This window comes from Colossoma macropomum, unplaced genomic scaffold, assembly GCF_904425465.1.
Source record: "Colossoma macropomum unplaced genomic scaffold, Colossoma_macropomum, whole genome shotgun sequence".
Taxonomy (NCBI): Eukaryota; Metazoa; Chordata; class Actinopteri; order Characiformes; family Serrasalmidae; genus Colossoma; species Colossoma macropomum.
The window spans coordinates 38,705,473-38,730,037 of NW_023494793.1; the positions used below are offsets into that span (position 1 = coordinate 38,705,473).

A 24,565-nucleotide genomic window follows, 5' to 3' on the forward strand; every position below is an offset into this window, starting at 1 on the left:
AAAAACTAGAAAAAATTGAAGATTTGAAATATTAAATCTGAACATTATCTTCATTAAATTAAATAGTTAAGATGTAAACAAAGTCATTCAGAGTGGTGAAGAGAAACTTGCTGAGAATTGTCCACAATGGTGGTGATAGGAACCAGATGTCTGCCTCTTAAAGCTCCCTCACAGAATGTTATTAGAATAATGTCAAATTATTAGAATGTCTGAGATTATTTTATTTTAGTTTTCCAATACATTTTCTGCCTACGATGTTTTTTTTAAATTATTTATTCAAGGTGGAGAGGTGCATGCAGGGCATTGGTCAAAATAGACCTCAAAGAAAGCGTATTTCTTCAGATTTAGCACTATTTTATCGTTATCGACATTACATATAAAAACTAAGATACATATGTTGAACGATCATTTTGGATAGTAAATAAAATGGCTATGTTTGCGTTGTAGATATCACATCTTGATAAAAGTGATGTTTGTGACAGTCAATGATTTGAAACATGAGGAGGAGTTGAGCAGCTTGTTTTCCAAAGAAGGAAAATGAAACCATACTATGTAAATATGCAGAAAGTAAAGCATAGTGAAAAGCATAATGATATAACGTATAATAGAGCCACAATGAGTGCATTTACATGCACTCAATATTCCAATCATAATCAGATTTCTGCAGTTATCTGATTATTCAAATGGTCATGTAAACAGCATACTCTGGTTTCTTAGTAAGACTTAGAAACGCTGGTTCCCATCACCACCACCACCACTGTGAAAAAAGCTGAGTCGGCAAGTTTCTCTACAGTGAACTTCAAACCAAATCACTCTGAATGACTTTATTTGCATTAGTGATTGAATTATTGAGAATTTTTGAAAAATTGGTGGAATTTGTCTTTAATTGTTCAACTCATACAAGTCAAACAAAGCAGTTGATCAAATTGTAACTGGGAAAATCAGTACATGTATGATAGAATTTCAAGATGAGGAAAATGAAAATGTATTACATTTACATAAATGTAATTTATAATGAATTAAAAATTAACTGAATGTGGCCTAATGCAACTATTACTGTTCTTTGTGTGAAATAAACTAATTACTCTATATGATTGATGTTTTAAGCCTTTTTTCTAGCAGTTTGCCACCTCAGTAAAATCTCTTGGCCATAAACTGCTCCACTAAAGATGATTCACCACTGAAATTTCTATTTTAGGGGTTTAAACTTGATTTTAATGTTAAATATTTAACCATTAGAAAGAGTTGTCCGTGTTTTGCTATTCAAGCGTGGTCTGTATTTTGCTATTCATTTCTAGATGCGTTATGTCAGAGATGTAAGATAATATAGATATTTAAATATATAAGTTTAAATCTCTATACGTTGCATTTTATTCTATCTGATCAGCCTCTGCGGTCTCTGTAACATCACCTGCTCAGCGAGGGGGCCAATCTCTCCACTGCGCATGCGCAAACAGGAGCACAGAAAGTGTGCTTGAGCTGACAGCTGCTGCCCTGATGATATCGACGAACGGTGAGAGAGTTTTTATAACACTACGTTAAAACGCTTTTTGGTGGTTTTAAGCATGAATAATTGCGTCGCGGTCGTTTAAACCGAGCTTTACAGGTTTAACTTTAGACAGGCAACGCTACCGCCGCTGTTTTGACGCTCCTCATTCAGGCAAAGCTGTTTTCTGCTAACAAATCCGAGGCCGCGCTCCAATACGCGTACTCGTCTTCTAGGTAGCACGCTTGGCTAGAGGGTAGAATTCGCTGGGCACCTGGAGTCCTAAGCGTTCTAGTCAGGGCACGAGTCCGCATATTGGAGCGCGGCCTCAAGCGAGTGTCGGTTTGTATGGCGGAGAGGACAGGTTGGAAATACGTCAAATAATTTGTTGAATTTCAGTCTTATGGAATTATAAGCCTCTGATAATGCCTTTGCGTGTTTGGCGAACCATTAGAAACCGTATGAACCTCTAAATGTGTGGTTTTAAGTGGCAGGGATGGAGGCAGTGGACGTGTGAGCTAACTTAGCTAACCTAGCTAGCTAGCATTGCTAACTGTGCTCTTTGGTTCTCAGTGTCCAGCGGTAACAGCCTCCCGCAGAGCAACCCAGGCAAAAAACATAAAAAGAAAAACAAGAAGCACCGCAAAGCCACCAGAGAGATCGTCCCCAGTTTGGAGCTCGGGTAAGCTGCACCAATCTGGAGTATGGCCCAGATTTTTTGAGCCTGGGTTTGCTGCTGTCTGTCTGTGTGCATGTGTGCGTATGAGTATGGGCTAAAAATACATACAGGCGGTCGAGGGACTCACTTCTCCAGATATGCACATTGACTCATGCCCTCTCTCCCCTCCTCCTCCTCCTCCTCCTCCTCCTCCTCCTCTCTCTGCGTGCCTATTTTAATTTAACCTCAACAATGCTCATGTTGGAAAGGAAGCCAGAAAGATCATTCAAACGTAACAGCAGATACTGTTACATAAAAACAATCCATCTGGAAACACAGGAGTCTCTACATAGTGCGCAGAGGTTGTCAGTAACAGTGAATTGCTGCATTCAGTCAATACTAAAGTGACAGGTAAATGAATAATTGAATGCACAGTTTGCACACGAGTTGCATTTCATCGCAGATGCACTCAGTCTGCATGTATAGTTTTTGAACTACATTGATGTTGTTCCTCGGCTCTGTCATGTGTGAGCTACAGCACTAGGGCACCTTGGTTGGGTCCAGCATGGTCTATGTAGCTGAGGGGTCATAGTGTATATTAGCACTGGAGGATGACCAGCTCTACCCTGTGTGAAACTTGCAGTTATTTTCCAAACTTTCTGCACCATATTTTTGAGATTTGAACAAATTTAATTTGGAGCTTCAAAAATGGTTAATGACTCTATCCAAAATGGTCTGCAAACCTATATGTGTCTTGACTTTTTTTATGTAATGTTTATAATGGTAAAATAGTAGTAAAACCTGAAAAATATGTTTTCTTTGTGCGTTTTGCCTTACAACATCCTTCATGTACATCACTGCTAAGATTGGATTTGCAAGAAATACATATTAGGGCACCTTATCTCAAATATGTCATACAACAATGTCTGAGGCATCAGATGGCAAATTCCTACCCGTTTTGTGTAAAAACATTCTGCAAGGCATTTAATGCTTGAGTTGTCTGGTTCCTGTCACCAGCACTGTGAACAGTTTTGACTTGGTAAGCTTTCCTAGAACAGGGCATTTCACATCAGACCACTCTGAATGACTTTACATCTTAAAGGGGCACTGTGGATAAAATAAAAAATGTAACAATTATTAGTTATAAACATACCTAACTGCGCCACAGTTGTCTCCAGAGATTTTTCTGTCTAGGAAAAAAAGATTCTTCTGGCTAGGAAAACCTCTTTCCAGTGATGTATCTATATATCTGTTCTTATTAGCCTATAGATCATTGACTTGCCTAGCAGTCAGGATTACTTTATTGCTGTGGGGAGATTCTCAATGGACATATTTGTGTAATGCATGCTGGGTATTGAGTAGAACACAAAAAGGATTCACAGACTATTACTTAACATGACAGGTAACATTAAATGCTAATTCTCAATGGAGCTTTAACTGGGGTGCCTCTTTTCATGAGTAAATTATGCAGAAATGGCAAAAAAATTGTGAAATTCCTCTTTAAGACATAGAAGTCAAGCAGTGAGATTGAGGGAAGATGTTAACTGTTGATTTGGTGTTTGTTGTCATCAGATACTGCGCCATTCTTTGTGAACCTTCATGTTCTGAGGCTTAAATTGTGCATTGTAATAATGTGACTGACGAGTCATCTAATATGTTCTCTACAGAGCAAATGTACAGTGTTTGGTAGAGTAAAATGTTCAGCTATCTAGCTTTGACCACTGTTGACCTGGACTGACTGAGGTGTTGTATAAAAAATAAAAATAGATATAATAAAATTATTGTTTACAATTGGTACTCCTGCCCCTAAAGAACCACAGAACCAAACATGCCCAGTTTAGAGTTTTTTTTTTCCACTCCAGCAGGAGTGATTCAACCTGTGCAACGCTCCAGCCATTCAGCACTCAGAGTAAAGAACGCAAATGTGGTTAGATGACGATCTTACGTTTTGCCTCATTTATTTCATTATTTTATCCACAGGCCCCAAATCCCGGCCTCAGATGAACTGTGCCACATCCTCACCGTCCACAGACCCACCACTCCTCCAGACACAGCCCCTTCCCCTCCTCTGAACCTCTCCCAAAGTCCTCCGGACCTACAGCCCGCAGCCGCCATCCCTCACTCACCCCCCATCTCAGTCCCAGCCACAGCGCTTCCTTCACATACCATACTACCATCACCAGAGACACCTACTGCTTCCATAGCTCCTTCACTGGGCTTGCCTTCTGCTTTTTCCACAACCCCTCCTACTCCATTAGCACCGTCCAATCAGACCTCCCCACCACAGGCTCTCAGTCCACCCCCACCAGACTTTACCCCACCCCCAGCAGAACTACTAGGGTCGGATGATGAAGAGCAGGAGAATCCAGCAGACTACTGCAAAGGTATGATGGTTGCCATAGTAATGGCTGATTTTTTTTTCCTATGTTTAAACCATTAAATACATATACAGTAAATTGCATATTAATTATTATTAAATGCATATGTAATATATTCTCATTTGTATATATAGTGTAAAGCATGTGTATATTATATTTGTTGGTTAGCATTATCAGTTGATTAGATATGGTTTTGGGTGTTTTATGTACTGCAGGTTTCTTTCATGATAATCACGATTAAGCTGCTTTTACGTTATATGTAATGCATATGCAAGGAGATCCTAAGCATCATATAGGAAAAGACAGAGCCTGTCAGTTTTTAGTAGAGATACACTGATTTGGGAATTATTGGTCAGTGCTGATATCTAAAATTTTTCCAATACTGATTATGTATGCATTATTTAAAGGATGTGGAAATTTAGACTAAATCCACCTGGATTAGCTTTGCAGACATTGCTATTTCTGTTGGCTTACAAGTGCAGTAAAATGTATAAAATGCAGGCAGTTTACCATCGTAGCCCAGCGTTGCCTAAACATTTTGCTCAAACCATCCTTCCAATGCAGATTTATTTTTTTTTAAATGATTATCTGCTGATACCGATATGACTGTGACATCAGTGCGTCCCTAAATTTAGTATTGTTATTTTGAATGTTATTACAGTGAATCATGAATGAGATCAGATTAACCTTCATAATTGTCCATGTTTCAGGTGGCTATTACCCAGTGAAGATTGGAGACCTGTTTAATGGCAGATATCATGTAGTCAGGAAGCTAGGATGGGGCCACTTCTCCACTGTATGGCTGTGCTGGGATCTTCAGTGAGTAGACCACCCAGAAATGTGTTGCTTCTAATTCTGAACGCTAATCTGTGTACTGTGCTAATTTATCTGTATTCAGAGATTAGTGCATCAGAATGTTTACAAAGATTATATGAAATATGTGAGATTTTAACAAAACCATAAATCACCCATGTGTTAGACTTTTGTGTCTGTTACTCTGATCCAGGATGTAAGGTTGGCACAGCTAGTTGTTTTCTGTCTTTTTGATATTGATTAACATGACAAGTGTAGCTGGTGTATTGTTCACAAAATCCTGGCTGGGTTTTGTGAAATGTGGTCCAGCCATTTAGCCTTAAATCTTCAGTACCATTAGTATCAGTCCGAAAATGTTCAATGAAACCAAACAGATTTTGAAGAGAAGGCAGCGGCACAGCTTACTGTTGAATCATGGCCGTGACCCACAATCAGTACATCGTTTTACGTGTGTATTCATATGTGTCTGTGTCTTTGTGTGCATGTGTGTAGGAGAAAGCGATTTGTGGCCCTAAAGGTGGTGAAGAGCGCGCCACATTATACAGAGACTGCACTGGATGAGATTAAACTACTGAAATGTGTAAGTGTCATACATGTTTGTGTAAGAAATAGAGTTTCATATGACACATTCAAACGTGTAAAATCTTTGTGTCAGGTGTTACATAACAAAAAGTTGTGAAATATCATAAAATGAAAGAGAGAATTAAAATGAGTAAAACTGGTCTGTTTGCATTGATGACGGAAATGCATATTCTGAAATCCTTGCATTCCATGTGTTCTTAAAATTATTTTCTTTATCAGATTTAAAATATTGGCCTGTTGTTTAATGTGTAGCAGTCTTTTGTAGGTGTGAACTTGTTTTGCGTCCATTTATGCTCTTTTTGGCCTTTGTCTTTGTTCTTATGTCCATCAGGTTCGAGACAGTGACCCCACAGACTCTAAACGGGAGAGCGTAGTTCAGCTCATCGACGATTTCAAAATATCGGGAGTGAATGGCGTCCGTATCCTTGCTAACTTGCTTGGTCAAGATGTGTTTCTTTAGATGCAGGATCATATTTAGCGCTAGCACATCGCTAACTCATCCCACAGCTTTGAAGGTGTTGAGCAACATTCAAAATATTTTTTTTCCCCTATAGGAATTAATAATGGAGGCCAAAAGCTTGCACATCCCTCTTTAGTCGCCAAGATAGAAGTACACAAGCTACACTCTAGCTGGCAACAGCCTCTGATACCATGAGACTGGTTAGCAACACTCTAGCAACTTTGTATTATGCCATAGCAACCATATAACAACCACTTGGACTGCCATGTCAGCTTCTTAGCAACACTGTTGCTACCACCTGGAATACCATGGTGATCGTCTAGCAATCCCCTTGCGACTCCCTGGAGTGCTACAGAAACCATCTAGCAGTGCCTTAGCAATACTGGGGAATGGCTTATGCTGCGCATTCACTCTGCATTTTCTTCAGGAAATATACTTTTCTAGTGTTCAAAAATCATTTTACAGTTTTCATACTACAATTTTGAAGTTTATAACTAATGTAACAGCAGTAAAAGTTACCTACAGGATGAGCCCCTTAACTGCTGAACTCTTCAGATGTGTGTATGGTGCTAGAGGTGCTTGGGCACCAGTTGCTGAAATGGATCATCAAATCCAATTACATGGGGCTGCCTCTGGTCTGCGTGAAGAGCATCCTCCGTCAGGTATGACGCAGCTCAACAAACACACAGGTCAACCAGCCAGATGCTGTTGTGGCCAGTAGTGAACCAAAGCCAGACATTAGTCTGACATCACTTTGTTTTTAACATTTTTTTTTATTTTAACATACAGTACTGTGCAAAAGTCAGACCACCCTTGATGTATTTTATTTCCAGGCAAAACAGCCACTAAGTACAAGTTATCCATTTTTCAGTATCAGAAAAAAAGATCAGAAAACATTTTACTGTACAAAAAAAAAAAAAACTAATTATAATATTTTTTCAGTATTTAGCGTGCCAGTTCTTTGCCTTTATTACAGCTTCAATTGTTTTCAGGAGGCTTTCAGTTTTTTTTAAAGAAATCTGCAGGGATATTTTTTCCACACCTCCAAAATTCAGTCTTAGAATTTGGTTGCATTTTGTGCTTCATACGATCCAAGTAATCCCAAACACATTCAGTGATTCATGTGATGCCCAGTCCATTGTTCTGAGAACACTGTTTATCTGATGGGGACAGTTTTAGTGTCTACCAGGCCTTGCATGGTTGTTTGTCCCATTTTCTCTGTAGTTTTTAATCTTTTTTTGGTGAAGTCTAGTTTTGGAAACTCTTTGAATTTTTTTTTTTCTTTCACATTCTTCTTCCTTATGCGGGTCCATTGTTCTGAGAACACCAGCAGCTTCTTTGTTTGAACTTCAGGTGTGGTCTCTTTCCTTTTAATGGCTTCTTGGCAGCTGCACATCCTTTCAGACCCACAGCGCTGAGTTGTCTTCTCACAGTGGAAGGATGGACAGAAACACCTGTGGATGTTTTCAGATCTGAAGCAGCTTGATTTTCTCCTCTCTCTCAAAGATGAAAGCTTTAAGTGCTGTTTATCTGATGGGGGCAGTTTTGGTGTCTACCAGGCCTTGCATGGTTGTTTGTCCCATTTTCTCTGTAGTTTTTAATCTTTTTTTTTGGTGAAGTCTAGTTTTGGAAACTTTTAGGATATTTTTTTCTTTCACATTCTTCTAACCTATGCAGGTGGATCATCTTATATCTAATCTCCATAGAAATTTCTCTTGAAAATTGAGTTACTTCTGCTTTTTGGCTGTTTTGTCTGGAGATTAGGTGAATGAAGGGTGTCTGACTTTCCCCACAGTACTGTGTTTAACCTCTCTGCTTTCTGACCCTACTTAGGTTCTAGAGGGTCTGGATTACTTACACACCAAATGCAAAATCATTCATACGGACATAAAGCCAGAGAACATCCTGCTGGACGTGACGGATGTGTATGTGAGGCGGTTAGCGGCAGAGGCCACGCTGTGGCAGAAGGCTGGAGCTCCTCCCCCCTCTGGCTCCTCTGGTAAAGCACCCAGACCCTCCTCTACACGTGATGGAATCTGTATACAGTTACTAACTCAGATATACAAATGTATAGTTGGACTCACTGGCTCTGTTTACATTACTTACTATATTTACACTCTTACTGACTCTGTACACGTTGCTGATTAAATTTACAGTTACTGGCCCCACGTGCTCTTCACTCTAAACGTGTTATTGGCTCATACGACCGTAAGGCTATACCCTGCCCCGCTTTGCTCATTCCTTTAAAATTGTATGGGGCCAAAGAAACTCACCAAAAGTTCATAGAACTCTGTTGTCAGACACTTTTGACGTAACTGAGGAGGCCCAGACAACTCATGCAGGACCTTTATGTCTGTATTTCCAGTACATATCATATCACCATATCTCCGTATCAAATAATATTAAAAGAAAACTACAGAAAAGGGAAAATGGAGGTTGTTTTGGGATGTAATTTCACTTAAAAAGATCAGATCTTGCAAAACAGGTGCTCTTAATACATGACTGAACTGCATGTTGTATCTTTGTCTCTTTGGTGCTGCTGTGTCTTTGGTGAATATTCCAGTCATTTTCATTTCCTTTCTCCGTCTCTGTTTGCTTTCTAACTGTGTCCTGTTGTTCTTTTTCTCTGTTTTTTTTATTTTTTTTTCTTCTCTCTTTTTCCCCCCTCATCGTTGTGGTTTTCTGTCTCTCCTCCCTCCTTTCTTTCTCTTCTTCTGACGGCAGTTAGCACGGCTCCAAGGGACAAACAGGTACGTTGAGAGCAGTGCCTGCTTCTATGAGGTGATCCTGTAGGTTTTTTGGTGCAGTCACATGACTTTGCTTTAGCCTGCCTGTCCCTCTCTAACCCCCCTCTGCTGCTCTCCTCTCTCAGTGGGCTTTAATGCACTGGAATACTTTCACATCTACACGGCCAGTTCCACTGATTTGGGGGGTGTGGGGAGGGTTCTGTTACCAAATCTGTCATTGTAGCAAATCAAAATGTGTTTTTCCGTTATTAAATCAAAGGGTGCATGATTGAAATCGGCCAAAAACAGAAGCAAATGATTTTTGCTCCTGACACAGCCGTTTTAGTCAATTAAGTCAAATTAGCCAGTTTATGTTGTGATTTTATGATGTGCAAAATGGGAACCAGTGAAGTACATGGGTGCTGCATTTATTTTTGAATTACAGATGGCATTTTAACCATTTTTACTATTCAAATATCTGCATTTGTTTTAAACGTTTTTTTAGTATTCAGAAATCCCAATGAGAAAATATTTTACATCGTTCATGTGAAGCATGATTTCCGTCTCCCCAACATTAAGCATAAAAACCTGCATATTCCAGTAAGTCATGAGCCTTGTAGTTTTTCCATACAATCATAAACATTTCATTAACGAGCAGTAAATAATATAGAAACATTTTTTGTTTGCTAGCATAATGCTAACTTACTCTTGTGTAGCAATGGGATAATATTATGTTCATGCCAAGCTAATGTTGATGCACCCACAGTAGTGGTAATATTACCTATAGCAGTTCTGTCATTTGAAGCTTGCAAGACATACAGACTTTACTTAGGATGTTTCCCGTATGTCTTACAGTATAACCTTCATTCAATATTTAAACTTAAGCTTATAAACCGAATACTAGTGGTGCAGCTTGTTAGCCTATAAGGCTGCTAAGCTGGTTGTTAAACAAAATCTTTTGTAGGCCGTTTGCTATGATTTCAGGATTTCTTCACTGCAATATGTGTGCAGTGCCTTCTCTGCTGTTCTACGTGGCCCACTTAGACCAAAACTGACCCCTGCTAGGACTCTTCTGATGTAGGTTATAAGAAACAGAAATAGGGCATTCCTTCTGTGTGCTTTTTTTCATATTAGCATGTTTGTTTTGCGTGCAGTGTGCAAGCTATGGGTAAAAGGTAAATTAGTAAAGACCAAAAAATTGGCTAATAAAAAAAATTGGCCCCAATTTAAAGCCCTCATCACTGACCACGACTGCATTGTTTTGTTTGTTTGTTTTTTTTTGATATGACATCAATAGACGTTTTCTGATTTAGTGTGAAGACTCAAGCAAATGTTGTGTTGTTAGTGAACACAGCTAATTCTGAGGTGGCTTTTGTTTTGGCAATGGTTTTAATCTGCGGCAGTAGAGTGCACGAGTTCTGTGACCGTTCCTGTTTGCAGTGATTTCTTGTGAACAGTTGAACATGCAGAAGTTTCAATCCAGTAGCCTTGGGCTGATTTATTGGCATCAAATAATGTGCAAATTTAAGTCCCGATATTCTGCAAATTATCATTCTTTCAACATCTTAAACTTTCTATACGTATACATACTTTGAACAACGCTTTGAAAGATGATAAAAAGATGAAAGTTACCAACCCACCAGTTTTGCAATATTTTGGTTTCGAACCAAACAAATGCAGAGACCCAGTGGATGTTAAGTGTTGCATGCCGTCTGGGCAGAATATACTTATCATTATACAACGTCCTTGTTTCTGCGCTCATTGTCCATTTTATCAGCTCCACTTACTTTATAGGTGCACTTCGTAGTTCTACAATTACAGACTGTAGTCCATCTGTTTCTCTGCATACTTTGTTAGCCCCCTTTTACCCTGCTCTTCAGTGGTCCGGACCCCCATGGACCCTCACAGAGCAGGTATTATTTGGGTGGTGGATCATTCTCAGCACTGCAGTAACACTGACTTGGCGGTGGTGTGTTGGTGTGTGTTATGCTGGTACGAGTGGATCAGACACAGCAGTGCTGCTGGAGTTTCTAAACACTGTGTCCACTCACTGTCCACTCTATTATACAGTCCAGGACGCTGTTGGCTGGATATTTTTGGTTGGTGGACTATTCTCAGTCCAGCAGTGACACTGAGGTGTTTAAAAACTCCAGCAGCACTGCTGTGTCTGATCCACTCCGACCAGCGCAACACACACTAACACACCACCACCACATCAGTGTTACTGCAGTGCTGAGTATGATCCACCACCCAAATAGTACCTGCTCTGTGAGGGTCCATGGGGGTCCTGACCACTGAAGAACAGGGTAAAAGGGGGCTAACAAAGTATGCAGAGAAACAGATGGACTACAGTCTGTAATTGTAGAACTACAAAGTGCTCCTGTATAGTAAGTGGAGCTGATAAAATGGACAATGAGCGTAGAAACAAGGAGGTGGTCATAATGTTATGCCTGATTGGTGTGATTTTTTAAGTAATATTAGAAGCAAGCCCAGTTGGTAGTAGTATGGTAATCAAATTACCAACAGGGAAAATGCAACCTATAGGGAAAGGCTCTGTGACGCTCACATGTGGAGCTTCATAATTGTATTTGAATCACAGTGATGTAGTTCATCATGACATTTCTGCAAATGATAATCATTTGTGACTTACATCAGAGTCCAAGCTCATAATCCAACTCGGCACCACGCACAGAAACACTTGATTTGAGGGTATGGGGTCTCCATGCTTGAGTTGCATGATTGGAACAGATGCCAGCAGACACTACAGCTGTCGATTCCTCCCATTGAGTGCTCATGCTTAAGGTTATGGAAATGTGTATTTGGTTTAAATTGTTGTCTAAAGGGCAAGCATGAAAGCTAACCAGCTATTTAACCGTTGACTCATTTGTCATTATTAGACTGCAGCATTGTAGAATTTAAGAAGGGTTCTTTTGGGTTGTTGCTGTTTTCCAATCAGTGGAATTGGTCTTGGTATTCCACTCTCATATCTGCTGACTGTGCACTGTGTCCCCTCACTAACATGTAGCAGACTGTCTTAAAGTGTCACCTTGCATCATGCAGTGTTTCGCACCAGTTTGACTTCCTCACATCTTTTGTTTTAACCTGCTTTAACCTAGATACAGTCCCTTTCTTAGGCGAAAACCGGCAGAACAAAAGACGAATCGATTCAAGCAGACTTTCTTACGAGTCAAAAAGTTTGATTCCTCAGAGTAAATCCAGTGAAAGGAGTTTTCCCTCCTGGGGAAAATCGCACCATGACAGATGAGCCAGTCTCCATTTCCATCACATCAGTTTATCATATTCCAAACGCAGCCTCCACACGTCTAAGGAGTAATTTCACAGACCGCCGAAGACTGTTCAGAATATGAATGAGCGTCAGATTGAAGTAAAATAGCGGGAGCTTTTCCGTAGGGATTGGGAGGGAGCCTGCTTTATAGTTAAGACAGTTCCAAAGAGCCTGTCAGTGTCCTCGTTTGCTTGGCGGGGTATTTAATAGTATTGATTCAGTTGTAGCTCTGTTATAAATTAATGAACATTAATTAACCACTACTGTGGTTTTGGTGCTCAGTAACTAAGTATGATACCACTTTACAATAAAAATAATAATACAATTAAATAATCTTTATAAAGCATTTATGAATGGTTTAAAATGAGTTTATTAATTATTATTATTAAGGTCGTAGCACATAAATACAAGGCAAACAGTGATACATCGCTTGGTACATAGTGAGCCAACTTTCATGTATACTGTTAAATCTCAGATCTTGCTGTTTATGTTTCTTACTTTGTCTTATCCATCAGTTAGCATTACGCATTGTGTGTCAGTCATTACATATTCATATTCATCATATTTGAGTCACTGTTTCCCGTTTTTTATTCATGTACTGTAACTCCTTATTAATTATTTTTAAGGTATTTATTTATGACCTAATTAATAATCATTAATAAACTGATTTTAAAACATTTATAAACCCTTTATAAGGATAGTCTTTTGTAAAGTGCTACCCTAAGAATACCAAGTATGCTAACTAAGTATACTAATATGAATAAAGTACTAATTAACTCGAGTACACCTCTAGTATTCATCTCTTTGTGAATCTAATCCTTACTAATTAACTGTGCGATGAGGTTTTGAAGGTCCTGAAACAGCTGAGAAATAGTGATGCACAAATCATATTAAGTTTCTTTTTTATTTTCTTTCTCCCCATCTGCACTTGTTCTTCTTTACCTCAATTTGTCCTGCCTTCTTAGAGGTCTGTTGCCATTTATCTTGGAATTTCACCACATTGGCCTTTTATTTTCAGCTTTATGTGCGTAATAGAGTCTGCCCCATGTATTGATTACCTGATGATATTGTCCAGTAGTAAGTAAGTTTCCATCCATGAATTTTTATGCATATTTTGGCTTATGGAAATGGCAAAGTTTCAGTAAAACTGTATCACTCATATGCCCCTCAGTCTCCTCCAAAGGTTTCCTTTTTAATAGAAACCACTGTCAACAAGACATCTAGGGGCATGCTGTTAGAGTGAAGTGGGCAAGGAAGGGGGAGGGTCTAATATAATGCACACACCTATGCTCAGAGAGCTTTTTACAAATTAATTCTAAATTTGAGTGGTTGTGTTTTGTTAAGGGGTTGAGTGGCAGGCCTTGAAAAGCTCTGTTAGGGAAACATTTATCTGAGCCAAATGAATCTGTAGTATAATATTAGAGCTCTGTAGAAATTTTTAACATACAGAATATCAAACATCAGCTTGAATTTTGAGCTCAGGACTAAAAATTGCGTTGTACCTGAACGATATATGCATCTTAAAGCACCTAGTGCTCATTCATATAAGCTGTGTGTATGGTGTTCTCTGTTAGTTAGTGTTATTGGTTAAACCTAGTAAAGTTGGTGAGGAGGGCCCACTTTAAATGACTGGGCATGTTTTTCTGAAGTCAGTGATCAATTCTAGGAGCAATATTTTGTCAAGGGCTGGTGCAGGCAATTGTGTAGAATCAAGACATTTACTCATTAAATTGAATAATTTAACAATTTAAAAGAATCTGACCTCTGAACTGAAAACAGTATGGAATATGAAAATATGCATATCGAAATAGTGATTGAAAGTTAGTGTCTGCCTGCTAGGAGACTGTGTAAACTGATTCTAACATTGCAAAACAAAGCTCATCGCTCATATAGTACGGCAAAATTAAATAAATATTTTATAAAATAAAATGTAATAGTCAGCCTCTGTTGTGTAAACCACAACTGTACAAACCTCTGTTGTGTAAAACCAATGTCAATGATGCAAACTAAGCATAAAAGGAGGTAATTAACAGAAAACAAACCCACAGAGATCTCTGTGTTGTCCCCACCCAGTGCTATTGGAATTCATATTCCAGCAGGTTGTCAGGCTTTATTGCCCTTTAAGATCAGAATCTGTGTTGGTGTCAAAGTTTTCATATCGGCTGGTTCCTTGCACATTTATTTTTAACAGACCAATATACGCAATTTGTTCTTCGAGAACATATTTATGTACTGGAGCATAAGAAACCTTAAGTATGTGTTGACTGTTATGGAAATTGGTTGAAGCCTTGATTTTTCTTTGCAGTGCATTCTCACATTTGTAGATGTGTATTTGATGGGAGCTTAATTCACATTCAGAGTTAGAAGAGAACCCAAGAGAATATTTTCCAGCTTGAGCTGTGAGAGGATTTTCAGAAGTAATCACAATCAAAGTCTGTTTGTACTTTAAAAGGAGCCCTGCCTATTCGCCCAGAGCTGAAAATTTCTTTGAGGGAAAGGTTTCAACTAGTGCTCATTCAGTATGCTCTTTGCAGCAGATAGGTTCCCTTCATTCTGGTGGAGAACTGAAGGCATGTTACAGTGAGGCACTTCGAGCTCCACTATTTTTGCCAGTCTTACAGTGGAAATAGGTCTGGCAGCGCCGCCGGCTCTAGTGTGGCATTCCCAGAATGCCTAGCTAAATCAGGTGCAGCCGTGGCTTCTGTCTTCTGTCCGAATGCTGGTTTTGCGCTGGCCATAAGAGTTCAACGGGTCAGTTTAGTTAGGATCCCCCTGCATGGGGCCTTAAACATGTCACTGCTTGGCCAGTCTGTCCACACAGCAACAGCACTGTTGTCCCAAAATAGTCCCTGAGCAGGAAATGGCCCGCCGGTGTCGAATGTCGTCCAGCTCACAGTTCTGATCCTGCTGCGTCAGTGTAAACTCATAGCTCCCTCAAAAGTGACTCGAAAGTTTTGGACATGGCCCCTGCGAACTGCTTGTTAGCAGTCTTGTTAGCAGACTTGGTTGACGTTTGACCTAATAGACTAGAGTGGGCTTTGGCAACAAAGAGATACTAATAATGGTAATGATTTTTGATGTTGATAATTCCTCTGCAGTGACTTCATTCTCTTTTATCTTATTCATATTTTTGGTAACTGTTAAGACTTAAGTGTTCCATGTTGAACACACAGGCCGCAGCAGTGTCCTCAAACTGTAGATTTTTAAAACTTTTTAAAGCTGCACTATGTAAGTTCTGGGGATTTTCACTCGGGTGGAAATGTGTAGTTGCATGCAGTACATGTAAGAAAGTTTGTAACATAGGTTGTACTTCGGTCCCCTTCCTTGAGTGGATGAATCTTATCATTGAGAGCATGTTAAAAGAGTATTCAGTGAAAACTCAGTCACCGCTTGGCGAAGGACTGAGGATGTGAGTGAAAGATCGACTATTGTCATTATATCTTCATCAGTGTTACGCTGAATTTGCATTTGAGACCTAAACATCGAGCCAGACCTTCTTTTTGAGCCTGTGCGCCTGACGTTAATATGTACAAGACATAAGATGTAGTCCGAAAAAGTCCTTTGTGTTTGAACTTGTTCTTTTTCTCCTGACCTAATGTTACAGTAATGCCCAATAGTGTTACAAAAAAATCTTACTTAGTGCAGCTTTAATTTATATTACGTTTTACATAGCATCTTGATTATAATTGCCTTTCTGTATTACATGCAAATAAGTTTTAGCACGTCTTTTTTTTTCATTATTTTTCCCTCCCATTTCCAATCCTGCATTTTTGACTGTCACCCATTAATACCCATATTTAATCTTTAGTTTACAAACAATACAGAAAAATGTATCATAAGATTGTTGGCCTTATTGCCCAGCACTAATCAGGAATTAGTAAGGAGTAATTTGTGACAAGCAGAGGCTAACCATGCCCAAATAAGAGCTGTTGAAGGGCTAAGCATATATATATATATATATATATATATATAATATGTGTGTGTAAAAGCAAGGCAAATACAAAATATGAGACAGTTGCTGGAATGACATACCACCGTAAAGGCAAACCCCATTTCCTGGCCTCTTTACTCAAACATGGTTTGATGAGCTAACACATCACATTGGAGGATCTATAGAGCTTTGAGCTTGTTGATGCAGCTGGCTTGGCACCGTCCTGTAGTGGAACCTTTGATTTGATACTGCAGCTTTGGATGTGTCTGAAATCCAACGCCAGTTCCCCCAGACTGACCTACTGCTTCTCTCCCTCTGTGTGTTTGTGTTTGTGTGTGTGTCCAGATGGGCAAGTTGTCGAAGAACAAGAAGAAGAAGTTGAAGCGGAAAGCTAAGCGACAGCAGCGGTTGCTAGACGAGAGGTTGCAGGACCTCCAGAGGATGGAGGAGATGGATGGACTTGTGCCAGCAGAAGGTTCTGGAAACTCACGGACACTCTGGAGCCTCAGTGAAAATGGAGAGGAAACAGATTCACATGCACAGAGTGAGAAATACACTCATTAGCAGCAGGCAAAATATGAATACCTTATTAATACTACAGTTCAGCAAGAAAGAAGTGACTGTGCTGCCAGGTTTTGCAGATGCAAGATTCCTATGATCAGGTATTCTTGCCCAAGCACAAAGGATAGCCATCGGATTTTTCCCAGTTTTCTCCCCAATTTACTCATATACAGTTTCACCCGCTGGCTAGAACACCCCGTCACACAATGCTACCAAGCTGGGAGGGTGAGGGCTAGCATGTGCTTCCTCAGAGACACCAGCACATCTTTTTGAGCCACAAATAATACATCATTGGACAGCTCAACTCGCTTGGAGCAAAACTCTCACTGACATTTCTGTGTGTCAGCTAAGAGATGCCCACGTTGGCTAGCATTGCTACAGATGGGGGAGAGGGAGAGCTATCCTGCCCATGCAGAGTGACCAACTATACTTCCAGGCACAGATGGCTGTGGCATCACCAGGGATCAAACTTGCTGTCTCCAGACAAACAGGGCCAACGCTTAGACGGTTGCGCCACTCAGGAGCCCAAAAAGCCATTCATGAAACACAGATCAAGCCTGTTATTGTTTTTAAAAAGGGGGTGGGATTTCCGGGCTCCGAGGGTTACATCCGAGACATTATAAAGAAGAATTGAAATATGAATGATGGTGTAATGCTCAGCGTGGTGGTTGAATCACAGGTAGTCCTGCCCTGCAAAATAAAAAAAAGAGCTAATCATATTTTTGGTAAAGGGAGAACAGAACCACTCCCTTGTTATGGAGATGTGTGTATGCCTGTTATTTGAGCCAAAGACTACAAATTATTTATGATTTTACCACTGAATACAGCGTTTTAGTGTCTCTCCTCATGGACGTTGAAAAGGGAGCCTGGTTTTGTATGATAATACTATTTAAAACTGCTGAACATGTTACCAAGATTGCTGCAGAGTGACAATTAAGAACTTTAACATCAAACCTTCATTTTGTTGCCAGATTCATGCAAGATTTTGTAAGAAAAATCTTATGAAGGATCTTAGGACAAACCCTAAGACGGTACTAAGAATGGGCCTCATTCACCAGTATCTTTCTAGGTTTTACCCTAAATTTGCTTTTGAGAAATGAGTCTACATCAGATTCATGACGTTGTTAAAGCGCAGGATTGTTCACACCTTTGTGCTCTTTAGTGTGTGTGGGTTCTGTTGTTACCTAAGATCAAATCCCAAATAAGAAATGAAAGTTTTAAGTAGAAGTTTCTTCTTAAGAACAGTTGGTGAATTAGGCCCAATGTTCTTAAATGCAGTTCTCAAGAAGTTCTCAGATATTCTCTTAAACAAGTTTATTGATTAGGCAGGTCAGCACTCTCCACATGTGTTCAGCTGCCCTACAGCATTTTATCAATTTGAAAACATGTAGTGGCTTCATGTGTCTTAGAAGACAAACGCGCTGCCTCACAGATTGGTTGGTGTGTCATATGATAAGGGTGATACGTACAGTATATGGGGATTGAGGAGACTGAAAAATGATTTAAAACTGTTAAATAATTAGTAGTCACATTTTACACCCAAACAGTACGCTATTTAAATGCAGCCATGTCCACAGGATTTAAATTTAAACGTTACTATTCTTAAATCATACAAAATAATCATTCCTCAGCATTGTATGCCTTAAACTGTGTCTCTTCTGTTTGTGCTAGTGAATGGTAATGGGTACTATCCACCGGGCATTAAGGGCAGTCCAGAGTCCGGCTCATACTGGCCTGAGGATGGATGTAACGGTTTCGGGCCGCTGCGCTTCTCCAGCCCCGGATCAGCCCTGTCCGGCACATCCAGCTCCATCCTGTCTGCTACCTCGGAGTCTGCACTTTCCACACTGTCCGGGTACTCCACAGAGAGAGACAGCCAGCGGTCACTCTTATCACCTAACAGTCAGTTCCACTGGATTTTCATAAGTATTTATATTGGCTGTCAACATTTGGAGCCACCTTGACCTTTTTTGCAGTTATTTTACAGTTGAGCTAAAAATTACATGCAAAGGTTTTAACATAAAACTGCTGTTGGCTGATAATTTAGGTATATTTAAGTTCAGCAGTCAGCACTCAATTCATCTTTCTTGGTGTGAAAAACCAGATTTTGCCTGTAATGATGTGACAGTTTTCTTTTTAAAACTAGTGTTAAACGCACATATCAAAATGCAAGTCATTTATACACCTGGAAAAGTACCCAAAATGATCATGGACTGTGTATCTGTCTACTTTGGATAAATTTCCATTGAGGTCAGACCCTTGTGTGTGTGTGTGTGTGTGTGTGTGTTATTCTCATGTCATCGCATCTTTAGATAAGTGTTTTTTTTTTTCTGTTCGTTATAGCTTTCAGTGCTGCAGATTTCCTGGTGAACCCTCTGGACCCTCAGAATGCAGATAAAATCCGCATCAAGATCGCAGACCTGGGCAACGCCTGCTGGGTGGTGAGTGCTACCAGTTAATCTCATTCAGCTCCCATTCAAACTGAACTCTGACACACTGAGTTCACTGACACTGATGAACTGAGCGAGAGCTGAACAGTTCATAGCTAAGGGTCTGGGTTGCCATAGGGTTTGCATTAAGTATCCGTTTCTCATTGAGTTGAGATGATATAAATGCTCTAGTGCTTTTGGCAAACCCGTCTTGTAGCAGTAGTTTAAGTGTCCTGCTGCCAAACACATACATGGAGAAAAGTTGTCCATGCAGCAGCGGTTCCTTTGTGTGAGCAGGGCAACGTGTTCAGTACACAAACAAGGTTTCTATTACATTTGTTATCTTTGTTTATTAACGGATGTAACCAGCCATCATTAGCAGTGCTCAAGTCTTATTAATGCACTTACCTTCCTGCTGGATTGTGCATCGTAATCCAGACCTTGCTGCTGTTCTTTCCCCTGCAGCACAAGCACTTTACAGAGGACATTCAGACTCGCCAGTACAGAGCAGTGGAGGTGCTGATTGGGGCAGAGTACGGCCCCCCGGCGGATATCTGGAGCACAGCGTGCATGGTGAGACTTCAGTTTCGAAAAATTAGGCATGCACTAATATGAAAACTGTGGGTTAATGTCAATATCAGAGTTTTTACACTTACATATGTATAAACATTTATAAAACAGACATTATGACTACCTGGACTAGCATTGAGGTAAATCTAATTAAAGAAAAATCTAACATTTATTTTTGTCGGGCTTAGAAATGCAGTAAAATTAATAAAATGCAGACATTTCAGCACAGTAACCGAGCTTTGACTAAATGGTCTGCTATTCTGGAGCATAATAAATACATCAAATATTAGTCTTAAATATAGTTCAAATATTTATTTATTCCTCTTCTTTAGAACTTTAACAACTTATATCCATGTTGCTTGTTCACTAGTTTATAAGGTTGTAAATCTCTGACCTCACAATGATTTATAGGAAATCTTAAATTTCTATGAAGTAGTATTGGTTTGATTCAGAATGATCTTTTTGGTCAACATGAATCAGAAGTCATGACACATTTTCTTTCCATACATGAAACATAATATTGCCTAATATTTTAATTCACTGTTTATTGTTGCAAATCAAAAATCAGAAGATGTTTTAGAGGCTGGCATTACGTTTCGATCAAAGATTACGGGAAAACAATATTTTTTTCTTTTAAATGGTATAGCTTGATAAATGGTGCTTAGTATGATAAACATTTAATTAACAAGGTAAAAAAATATATTTATATACATTTTGAATGGAATGGAAATCGACTCTGCTGATTTTTTTTATTTTTATTATTTTTTTTTATTAATTTTGTCAAATAAAACAGCCTAATTCAAAATATCATTACATCTTAACTGATGGACCTCCAGAACAGGCTGAGATTGAAACTGACTACTATGAAAAGGGTTAAAATACCCTGAATGCACAAGTGTGATGAGGAGCTATTTACACAGTACTGGACAATGAAAACAACACAGCAAGCTTTTTTTATTTGTACACGTGAAGTTAGCATGAAAATTTGATTTTTGTGTATTGTTGTAATTGATTATGATTGATTATAACATTTAAGCATCTATTAGTCGCCACATTCAGATCATGTTAAGACTCTAAATCATGAATTCAGCATCTTCTGCTCGTGTTGTCCTCTGCTGCTCTCTTTATTCAGACTCAGTGCTGCAGTCAGTGAATGGTGTTAGTCAGCAGTGGTACTAATGGTGATGCCATGTTTTTAGGCGTTCGAGCTGGCCACAGGAGACTATCTGTTTGAGCCTCATTCAGGGGAAGACTACACTCGAGATGAAGGTCAGTGCTCTGTTTTTCTTTCTCAAGCTTTCTGCTGATCGTTCTCTCTTTTTCCCACAGTCACTGATGGAAACTCGATGTGTGATGTGCTATTGAGGACTTGTGTGTTGTTTATTTATAGATCACTTGGCTCATGTCATTGAGCTTTTGGGCCCCATTCCTACTCATTTTGCTCTCTCTGGAAGATACTCAAGAGAGTACTTCAACCGCAGAGGTAAGATGAAAACATGCAGAAAGTAATTGCTTTACGAAAATAAAAGTTAGATAAAGTTATATGCGCTGGTCACAAACAATGCCATCTGAAGTCTCTGCTGTGTGGTGTAGCTGCCCAGCTGACCGTCCATGTCATGTGCTTTGACAGTGTGGTGTAGCCCTGTTGCTATTTACAAGTTCTCTTGTTTTAAGATGCGATGAGGAGGAGGAGGAGAAGGGGGAGGATTTATTCCAAAATTCTGTATATCTCTCAATAACAAGTGTCCTGTAATGCGTTTTAGAAGTAAACCTTTCATTTAAACTCTGAATCCAGAACCTGTCCCAGCAAAGTCATTCATCAATTCATGTTTACTGAAATTTAGAACTGTTAGAAGAGCCTGAAATGTATGTCTGCTGTCATCTAGTTTGAATTTGAGGCTTGATATGGATGAACGTAGTGTTGGAGTCGAGTTTAAAAAGGCAGTAATCACAGATCATCTATATAAGCTGGATGAATGAGGGCTTATTGACAGTGAGTGAACACGTGAGGAAAGCTAAAGGCTATGAGATCACAGCTTGACTCAAGATATTATTAGTTCAAAAACAAGTCTGGGGAAGATCCCCTATTAGCGAAGCTCTTATTGCGTACTGTGACTAAAGCAGCAGGTCTGCTCGTGTATGCGCGCCTCTCTGGTTTCTAACCTGCGGCTGCTGGAAAGGTTTCGTGTGTCTGTAACTCTAGTGCTCACCTGTTCAGCTGTGAGCAGCTCACACTGCTTCATAAATCACGAGCTGTCTAGAAAATACGCCTAAGCGTGTTTGCCCTCTCTACATGGCTGGATTAAACCGGCTGAATGACATTTGTGTGAGAGCCCTGAATCAAAACCAGTACTGTGCTGTTTTACCACTGGCTAACCAAAGCTGTGTCAGTATTTGGCTGACTGTTGTCACGATTCCTTAATGGAATCTGCAGTGATTAGGCAGCAGTCATTTCCATGTGGATAATGCCGATTTAATTCTCGTACTGGTCTCTCTTACATTAAGAAACAGCCTGATTGATACGGCCATTTGTGTGCGCCTTTTTTGCCACATAGTAAGCCTATTAGATTTTGGCTGTACATGGTTTGTTGTGCAAGTTAATAAAATACCACCATAAGTAGTATTTTTTTCTTAAAAAGAATACTACCATAATTGAATATACAGCCTGACCATTAAACTGGTTGACCATTACTATTAGTCAATAATTACCATTTGTTTTGGTTACAGCATCACCGGGACTTAGAGATTTGCTAATGCTGCAACACCTTAGATGGTTGTGACACTGGGGAGCCCAACATGGATCACCACATATTTAAATATGTAACAGCAATACAGGCTGAACTGTGGAATTTAAACACAAAACACCTTAATAGTTAAAAAATATAAAATATATCTAAATTAAACATTTGCTTCAAGAATAACGTTACAGAAAATACATTTTCTTTATGAAGAGAACTAGTCAGAAATCCTGTGTCAGTGAAGCACTGTTTAACTCCCATGTGTCAAACACAAGGCCCCCAAAAGGATGAAGTATTTTAATTTTCTGTTAATATTGGCCCGTTTCTCAATGTGCTGCACTGCAGTCCCCAGCATGCACTGCAATGTAATGTGCTCCGACTCTTCTACCCCAACAGTAGTCTATGGGACAGCAGTTGTACCTCAATTCAGCAAAATTCTACACCAGTCATATCACCAAACACACCAGCTGCATTTCAACCAGCATAAACACCCAATGTCAGCTCAGCATCTCAGAAACTGAGCCCAAGTCTTAATGAAAAAGATGCCCGGAGTCGAGTTCAAGCAGGTTTAAGAGACTGAGAAACTGGGGATATTTAAAAATTGAATATTTCAAGTCATGTAATATTTCAAGGTCTAATACAAGTGTCTGTATTTTACTGCTGAAGGTTTTGCATATTTTTAATGAACAATGGCCAGTTCGGGCTGCAGCACAACATTAATTAAAAATGATATTTTTTCTTCTAAGGCCCAAAGATTTGTTGACGTTTTTTTAAAATGGCCCCTTTAGTGGTTAAGTTTGACACCCCAGGTTTAACTAAATGTAAAATTTGTATCTGATATCACATTGTGTGTTTTCTGGAACATGCACATAGGTTGTTTTTAAGGATGCTTTGCTGTTGTACATCTTTTACCTCTACTGTACATACACATTCATTAATATCAACACAAGTGGCATTTGTGGAATCACCTGAATGATGAAGGCCCTGTTTGATTGCGAATACTTTTCATTGATTGTTTTTTTGTTGTGGTTTTGGCCACAGTTCTCTTTGTGCAGGGTTGTTTAGAAGGGTGTTGAAACAGTATATGCTGCGTACGCTAAAGCAGTTAAGACAAAGTGGATTTAAACGAGTCTCTCTCTCCAGGTGAATTGCGGCACATCACTAATCTGAAGCCGTGGGGTCTGTTTGAGGTGCTGCTGGAGAAGTACGAGTGGCCGCTGGAGCAGGCGGCTCAGTTCAGTGACTTCCTCCTCACCATGCTGGAGTTTGTGCCAGAGAAACGAGCGACTGCGGCCGAATGCCTGCAGCACCCCTGGATCAGCTCCTAACGCACATACCCACACTCTCGAAACCACTCTCTCACTCTCTTAGTGCAGTTTGCGTCTTGAAGGTCAGCTTGGTAGCCTGCCCACAGGTACACACCCACTCTTCAGAATGTATCGTCAGTATTAAAGCAAGACTGAAAAAACAGTACTCTGAGCACACAGTATTCTTAGCTAGAACCTCAAATCTACGATTTTTTTATATATAATATATATTTAAAGAAGCTTTGATCTCTCTACGTGGTGGAGATGAGATGTCTGTAGTCTGTCGACGGTTTTCATCGTATGGTCATCTCAGTGTGTAGGATGGTCACATGTTTATATGTTACAATAGTGCCTTGACATGCCCTGAATTAAAAACAAAAACAAGAATGGAGGAAAAGAATTTAAAAAAAAAAAAAAAGCCTTCACCTTTTATATTTGTTCGCTGTGTGAGGAATGCTTGTTGTTTGTGAACATACAGCACTATATGAAGACTTGACAGAATAAAGACATGAACTATTGAACCCGTGTACTACTGACAAATAAATCACTCAGAATCAACTGTGGCAGTGTTTTTGTTTTTGAAAGGTATAAATATGAAAATACATTTATTCTTTGTATTACTGTTAATAATTGTGGGTCC

At 39.5% G+C, this 24,565-nt stretch overlaps 1 protein-coding gene across 1 annotated transcript; it reads left to right on the plus strand.

Moving 5' to 3' along the window:
* Positions 1-1,414: 1,414 nt before the first annotated feature.
* Positions 1,415-24,488, plus strand: srpk3 (SRSF protein kinase 3). The gene is made up of 16 exons (XM_036579496.1): positions 1,415-1,513; positions 2,060-2,168; positions 4,125-4,528; positions 5,233-5,341; positions 5,828-5,915; positions 6,249-6,336; positions 6,933-7,039; positions 8,211-8,376; positions 9,102-9,127; positions 16,666-16,864; positions 18,553-18,783; positions 19,225-19,322; positions 19,776-19,883; positions 21,080-21,149; positions 21,271-21,363; positions 23,762-24,488. The coding sequence occupies exons 1-16, from the start codon at positions 1,498-1,500 to the stop codon at positions 23,944-23,946; spliced, it is 2,097 nt and encodes a 698-aa protein (XP_036435389.1). The 5' UTR covers positions 1,415-1,497; the 3' UTR covers positions 23,947-24,488.
* Positions 24,489-24,565: the final 77 nt, after the last annotated feature.